This window comes from Strix uralensis, chromosome Z (assembly GCF_047716275.1).
Source record: "Strix uralensis isolate ZFMK-TIS-50842 chromosome Z, bStrUra1, whole genome shotgun sequence".
Lineage (NCBI taxonomy): Eukaryota > Metazoa > Chordata > Aves > Strigiformes > Strigidae > Strix > Strix uralensis.
Window position 1 is genome coordinate 74,994,376 of NC_134012.1, and position 7,667 is coordinate 75,002,042.

The 7,667-nt window shown below is 38.9% G+C and overlaps 1 protein-coding gene across 2 annotated transcripts; it reads left to right on the forward strand.

The window, feature by feature from the left end:
* Positions 1 to 1,503: 1,503 nt before the first annotated feature.
* On the forward strand, positions 1,504 to 6,266 carry CRIPTO (cripto, EGF-CFC family member). 2 transcript variants are annotated; one of them, XM_074856135.1, is made up of 7 exons: positions 1,504 to 1,719; positions 1,820 to 1,896; positions 2,282 to 2,331; positions 2,449 to 2,622; positions 3,518 to 3,632; positions 3,726 to 3,835; positions 5,795 to 6,266. In XM_074856135.1, exons 2-7 carry the CDS (start codon positions 1,868 to 1,870, stop codon positions 5,917 to 5,919), a joined length of 603 nt encoding a protein of 200 aa, XP_074712236.1. In that variant the 5' UTR covers positions 1,504 to 1,719; positions 1,820 to 1,867; the 3' UTR covers positions 5,920 to 6,266. The 2 variants fall into 2 exon arrangements, with proteins under 2 accessions (XP_074712236.1, XP_074712235.1); XM_074856134.1 differs by lacking the exon at positions 1,820 to 1,896 and having other exon boundaries at positions 1,504 to 1,762.
* The last annotated feature ends 1,401 nt before the right edge of the window (positions 6,267 to 7,667 follow it).

The following is a 7,667-nucleotide window of genomic DNA, read 5'->3' on the forward strand; positions in this document are numbered from 1 at the left end:
AATTAAAACACCTACCAGTGTTAGCATATACATTTTTCTAGTGGTGATTTAGCTGAATTACATCACAGACTCACTATTCCAAAAGACGTGGTACTTCAGCACAAGTCTGGAACAAGCACAGCTTCATCTAAATCAGTTTAAATTAATAACAAACATAAACCACACCATGAAACAAGTTAACAGGAAGCTAAAGGAGTTAGCCTACATCTACAAGAAAATGGTTGGGCTTATAGCAATTGGAGTCAACAGCTGTACCAGGATTCGTAATGCCTTATCCAATAAGATTGATGTAGCCCAGCAGAGCACTCTCTGTGAGCATTCCCTGCAGAAACAGCTGTTTCAGATCTCCAGCCATGTACTTCTATCCTCTTGTTGAAGATCGGTGTCCCCACAGGAGATATGAAAGAGCACACCCTCAGAACACTCTCAATCTGCTGAATCCAGTGCCAAGAAGGTTGACTTAATTCGGACAGCTGTCTTTGTAAATTAAGCCAGCCTTTGTACCAAATTGGGTGAGGGGTGTTCACAGCTTCCAAACCATTAGTTTAGATGGGGCAAAGCTGACAAGTGTCAGACACAGGGAGTTACAAACAAGAGATGACAATGTCTTTAGCCAGTACAGCCATTTCTTCCGTCAAGGTCTGACCCATATGTCTCATGTGATCATATATCTAGCCAAGGTGCAATTTGTGCTAGCTTGATTTGCACTGGCATAGTGAAAGCATCCCTCTTCCACATGTCCCCCAAAACAAAACAAAGCTGTATTGCTGCAGTTTCCTGTTACAACTTAGGTAAAGATCATGTGCAGTCAGGGTACAGCAGAGCCATTTCAGAAAAGACTAGCCAGAGCTGCTTTTTTACCACTGTGCCGCTGCAGATCTTTTTGCTGTCAAGCCATAGTAAAGTTGTGTGTTGTCCTAGCCCATCTCAGCACATGTGGTAAATTAAATCTAGGTATCTGCTGATATCGCATGGATGAAGACTAGGAATATTCACTAATGGGTCTAATTTTACTAATAGTAAAAAAGTTTCAAAATGTATTTCAGGAGTTTATTAACAGTTTTTGTGAGACAATAAACCTCCGTCAAGAGCCTTATACTACTTTCTCTAGCACTTTTAGTAGAAATCAAGAACCTTATACTGCTTTCTGTAGCACTTTTGGCAGGCTCTAAGGGTTATCTGTGCTGCAAAATGGTACAATTTCATAAAATAGAGCACCCTGTGGAAAACCCTGGTAGAAACAAGTCGCGTAGGTAGAGTTGAGGGTTTTTAACCTGCGTTATATACCTGTTGCAGTTCTGCAGAACAGTAGCTTCTTCCCCATTCAGTATGTGGCGGTACAAGGTCTTTTATGTTAAGAAATAAACTGGAGTTGAGATCTGGTGGTCATGGGCCCTTAAGTCTCCCCCCAGCAGTAGGTGCCCCCACTTTGCTCCACCCTTCAGCAGTGCATGTAAATCAGGGGCAGGCCAGTGAGTCCTAGCTCCCAGAGAATGGTCTCTGCCTGCCAGGACCTTAGTGAAGGCTTAGCAAGCGGTACAACTGGGAACTATGTCTTTTCGAAGTTGTTATAAACTGGCCAGAAAGAGAAAAGTTTCATCTGTCCTCCTTTCTCCTCTTGTTGCTGTGTATGGTGTGAGGACTGCTGCATGCAACAGCGCTCAGTGAGGGGCTTCGGATCTTTTCCTTCTGCTCAAGTCTTCCTGGAGGAGCTCACGGGTATTTCGGGCTGCACGAAAATGTACTGGGGGAATCACTTTAGGTAAGGCTGCCTGAGCTGCCACGGACCTTCTCTAGCCAAGGATGCTTTTCTTTTTAGCAGTGCCTTTCTTGGTTGATAATCAGGCCAGGAAGCAGAAAGGAAAAAATGTACCTGGACCTGCGGGTGAAGCGAAGGTTAATGTTTTCTTATTGCTTTTGCTGCTTTTGTAACTGCTGGCAACAACCTGGTTGTGGTAAAGAAATGTAAAGAAAGAGACGGTTTTGACTGGCTGTCAGCCAGTAAATATGTAGAATCCGTAGCTTTCTGGAAGCAAGCCTAATCTGTATGTCCCTGTTCTTTGCCCGCCCCCCTCACCCCCCACCCCAATTTTCAAGATTAATTTGAGATTATTGATGCGTTAATTCGAGTTACTGCTGGTATAAAATATTTATAGCTTATATTATCAGTGGTTGATAAAGCTTCGGAAAAGTTCCTTCCCTCCCCACCCCCGCCTCTCTTCGTTTTGGTGTTTGTGTATTACTAGCACAAATTTGTTTCAGCTCCTTGGTTTTTTTGTAGAATTCTTTTCACTGTGACTCTAGTGTGGCAGGCTGCTCATCTAGAAAAAGGTACGGAAAATTTCGTGTTTCCCCCCCACACCCTCCTGTGTTTCTTTTGTACGTTCACAGTATGCATTCCTTCATTACAAGCTACCCTTCTCTTCCATATTTGCAATTCTTGTCAAGGCCGTGAAAAAGCACATGAAGAAGATGTGAAAAGTCTCAACGCCACAGCACAAAAGCAGCAGCCCAAGAACGAAGGGACTATTATAAATGCTCTCAGTGACATGAATCAGAGTTACGAAAGCAGAAAGCAAGAGAATTCCAGGGCATTGGTACCTTTCACTGGGATTACAGAGAGTGGGTAACATTATTTATTTAAACAATGCTATAAAATTTCTTTTTAAAATATCATATCACAGTAATGTTTTGAATGTTGTCCTGTAAGATTCCAGCCGTTTGGTTTTCTGTGGCCGCTCATTTAAATTATTCCCGTGATCACTTTGGAAATGGTGATAAAAATTTAAGGTAGAACCGGGGATCTTTTAGCTGCAAAACATAGTAACAGAAAACAGGGAAGGATAGCAGGAATTAAGACGGCGTTGATCCCTTGGATTTGCGAAATGTTTGTAAAATTCTGTTAATTTTTTTTTTAATTCACCGTATTTCATGAACAAAAAATATTTCATTTAAAAAAAAAAGTTTGAGCTTTTTGAAAGCAACAGTATTAACAGGAAAAAAAAACCACACACACAACAAGAAAAAACTAAGCACAGATTTATATTTTCCTCCCACATATATTAATATATATATCCTGGGAGTCTGAGAAAGGCTTGAGGGAGCATTCCCCTCCACTTTCAGAACTAAGCAACTCTTCCCAGTAACAAATCCTCCTTGCTTCAGAAATAAGCACCACTTCCCAGTGACAATGCTCTTTGTTGTAGTGTGACTGAAACCTGCCTCCCATCAAAGTGAAATATTTCACTTGAATGTAATGCTGCTGCTGCGGCACTTGCCAGGTTTTGCTTCTTGACCGTCCTGTAATCCCTGGTAGTTTGCTTCTAATCCTTAACTAAACAAACTGGGCTTAACTGAACAAACACTACTAACAGGCAGATAATTTTATTGTCTCTAAAGACAATAAAGCTAGATTCTTAAAATCCTTTGGCAACTGGAGAGACCGAGAGAACAAGTGAGGAAAAGGGGAGGTTCGGAGCCCTAGGGATGCTTCGTAACTTCTGACATTGTCTTGCAGGTAAAAAACTGAACAGACACTGCTGCCAAAATGGAGGGACCTGTATCCTAGGGGCTTTCTGTGCCTGTCTAAAGCATTTCACTGGCAGATACTGTGAATATGATGAGCGGCAAAGGTAAAAACCAGACAGAGTGAGCAAGCTGCTCTGGATGGTTATTTTCTGTGGTGGAATCAGGTACATACCAAATTTGTCCCTTGTCCTTGACAGCAACTGCGGCAGCATTGCCCACGGCACCTGGGTGCTGAAGGGCTGTTGGCTGTGTCGGTGCGGCTATGGTACTCTGAACTGTCTCTCAGAAGTAATGCACGATAACTGCGGTAAGGAATGGTGTTAAATTCAACCATTTTTTCTTGTGGGTAGCAGAATTGCCTTCTGCAAAAGCGGGGTACTCAGAGGATGCTGTATATGCTCTATTTACCTCTGCAGTGGCCTGCTTTGCTTCAGAGAATGCGTTAGTGGGACAGTAAATACTGCTGTTGCCTGTAAATAATGACTGTGTTGCCAGTCACAAAAAATACTTCGAGATTTTTATAATCCTGTGCAGTAGGAAATTTCAACCTGTTTTAATTGAAAATTACAGGGATTAAATGCTTATCTGTCCTGCAAAACCTGCACATGTCTATGACTTCCCGTTTAACCAGGACAATTTGTACAGCTAAACTACATCCAAGCATACAAAAATATTTCTTAGATGAGGAAAGAGAAAAAAATGTAGTGGAAACTGGTGTCATAGAAATATAAATCAGTATTACACTAGAGAAACAAGTACTGAAAAATGCATAAGCTATTTAACACATAAATGGCAGAAAACTAATCTGAACCTTACTTAAAGTTCTGTATCTTAAACTTCGAAATATTCTTGTACGGAGTCCTAAGACTCAGCACAGTCCACAAAAAATGTGTAGCCATAGTCCTGATCAGTTGTGGAGTAGTAGAACCCAGTGTCCTCAAAAGCACTATATTTGTTTAAGTCAAGTCTTTATACCTCAGGCTGTGAAAATCCTTGTATAAAGGTTTGAGTATTTTTTTAATCAACTGACATGAAAACTTGAAGGATTGTTTTAAAGGTACTTATTTTCCATGGAGAACTGGCTACTGAGATCCAGACTATTTTCAATACTCTGAGATGACTAATAAGAGTTTAATATTATTTTCTCTCCAGTGGCAAAATTAGTGCGAAATATTCTTGCTCTTCTCCATACATGATGTCTCAATCCCATGCTGTGCTTTAATATACTTTCCTTCAGTTGTGCCAACATCACTTGTTAGCAGGGTAAGAAAACAGATCTAAATAGCTTCAAGATTAGTTTGCACCCAAAGGAAGTCCCAGCCTCTTCTCTCCTGACTAGATTCTTATCTCAAGTAGCAGTGCAGTAAAGCTGTGACTCCTGAGTTATACCACCAACTCAAAAGTAAATACAGATTTCAAAATTTGAGCCTCTTGGGTCCCCAGGGTATGCCTTACTGTGTGATAAAGCCACAAGTCCAAAGAAGTGTAATGCAAAAGAAAGGTAACATTCGTATCTTTGCAACCACAGACGGAAAAAAAAAAACCCAAAAAAACCCCACCAAACAAAAACACAAAGCCCACCAGAACCAAAAAGCCACCACCAAAACCACTTTTGTGTTGACTATGTGTGGCTCCCAGCTTGCTCTTTTAAATATTCAGCAGAGTTAAATGCTCAAGTTCCCTTGGATGTTCACCTTTGATCATCCCTATTGTTTCCCATTACAGGAGCAAAACATGTCTCAGGCCTCCCCATGCTCAGTAAAAACAGTCTACTACTTCCTACTCTTGAGTAAGCTTAACAGAGGCAATAAAGGTGACAGTGGAGAATCATCTGCTCATCCTCTGAGCAGGGACTCAGCTTTCACATGCTTGAGAGTATGACTTTCTGCTTGGGCTAATAAATGAAGCCCCTCTTGTTACAGGAAGGGTTAAAAGGCTACATGCTGGTTTGAGTGCATACCTCTTGTGAAGATCTTGATCTTGCTTTTGCTTGGTATTTACTTTTGCTTATTCTGAGATTAATGCCTGCAAGAGCTGATAAGTGCTATCAGTTGCTCCTCAAACGATCACTGATTGAACATCTATTCACATCTCTCCCTTGAGAATAGCCTCTCTGATTGGCTTTAACAGCTGATACCTTTAATTTAAGTACCTGTGAGATGTCCGAGGACGTTTGAAGTATGTTGAAAATCCTTATGTGTTAAAATTTACATATTTTATTCATTAACCGTTTTATTTTCTGGATTTTTTTTTTTGTTTTGTTTAGAACTGAAATCAGAAAAGGAGGCAATTACCAGACTATATTCTAATGGTATAAGATTACAGCAAACCATGTTTGTACTTGCTTGCCTGTTCACCATCCTCGTGGAGCTCTGCTGTTGGCAGTTGTGAAACTGGACAAAGGGAAATTTTAGGATTGCTGTAACCCTCACGATGAGTCATACAAGTGTTTTCTGTGAGCTACAGAAGACACTTCTACCTACATGTTGGAGGCAGATTAGTTAATGCTGAAATGCTTGGATTATTATAAATTAAGATTATATGAATGTGAAGTATTTATTATATTATTATTTTATAACTACTATCAATGTCTGATTCTAACAGCTCTTTAGTTCTAAAATACTGTTCTTCCAGTGGAAGCAAAAACCCCCCAACGTTCTATGTCTTAAGTATTGTAAATTATCATAATTTCCTTTGTACACAGTACAACTATTTTAACAAATAAAACAGATTTCGTCTTTGAAGAGCTTTTATGTTTGGCTTTATTTAAACCTGAAAATTCTTATCTACCATTTGTCATTGTACCCTGTAACAAAACAGTAGAAAAGGGCAGGGTACAACGAACAATCTGAAATTTGAAGAGATAAGGAGAGTTTTAAGGGTAAGTAGATTTCAAACCCTGATATAGGGAAGAACTCTTAATAGTTACAGTCTTTTCATTTTTTAATTATTTACTATAGCTAAATTGTATGTATGCATAATCTTAGGCAGGAAGCACATGTTTCTTAAGAACACATAGCTGATACTTGTCTTTTGGGGGTTTATTGTATTTCACATCCTAGAAGTATGAGCTCCTCTTCTTTTTAAAAGGACAGCAAAGAGCAACCTCTAAACTTTTTCTATAGGAAGCCTGGCTTGATTTATATAGCATTTAATATGAGTATTTCTAGGCTGTAAAATAAAATATTAGAATGTGCATTTGTAATGCAAGTTTATAAAACACCAGAAATGTTAAAAAAAAAAAAAAATGCAAAGAGAAGCCTAAAATATACCTTAATTCTTTGAATGTGGAGCTACCATATAGAAACAATCACATTTATCATTTGTTGGCTTAAAAGACATTATTGAAGTATAAAAGCCTTAATGACTTTTAAAGTTCAATATATTCAATTCTTAAAGTTTCTTTATTAATTTCTTTGCCACAAACCAAGACAACAATCCAGTTATTAAGGAGAGAAGAATGCATCACCAACAAATGATACAGTATCGTGGCTTCTTTTGACTCTATGACTATTCAGTAACAGACTTCTATAGGGAGTCATTATGTAAAAACATTCATGTTAAATACTGCAAAGGACTTAAACTTCTCCTTTCCACACCCGAGACTTTAGTGGAAAGAGTAAGGTTTCTCAGTCTTCATATGAAATACAGTAGACCAAAATCAGTCCTTTTCTCGTTTCCCACAAACTTGTCTGTACCCATATGCCTGTGTTTCCACAGACTTTGAAAAGGAGGTACCAGTTTAGGACAATTAAATATCAAAGAGAACAGCTAGAGGAAAATAGTCATGCTTTTATTTATCAGATGTTGAAAATGCAGGAATGCCATTGTGAAAACATCTTGGTTTGCCATAAAACATACCTGAGAAGTCTGTAGGCAATACAGCTTGTAATGTGCTTCAAATAGGCTTTAGATTTTGAAGGAAAACAGTAAGATATGTGGAAGGTACATAGTACAGTAAAAATATATCTGAAGTAATACTTATTTTTTTATGCCTACAGAAAACATACAGAGCCATAAAAGATTGCAATTAGCAAAAGGAAAGAGTGGTCTAATACAGGTTTTATAACAGAAGAGCTATTTCTCTTGCAATACATCCACAGCAAATTTAATCAGGAAAAGCTGATCTGGAATAACTC

What these genes read in the sequence shown, in the direction of transcription:
- CRIPTO (XM_074856134.1), top strand. Translation starts at nt 1,650, where the DNA reads ATGCAACAGCGCTCAGTGAGGGGCTTCGGATCTTTTCCTTCTGCTCAA. An exon ending in GAATATGATGAGCGGCAAAG is followed by an intron (nt 3,633 to 3,725) that starts GTAAAAACCAGA and finishes TGTCCTTGACAG; the next exon opens with CAACTGCGGCAGCATTGCCC. An exon ending in AGTAATGCACGATAACTGCG is followed by an intron (nt 3,836 to 5,794) that starts GTAAGGAATGGT and finishes TGTTTTGTTTAG; the next exon opens with AACTGAAATCAGAAAAGGAG.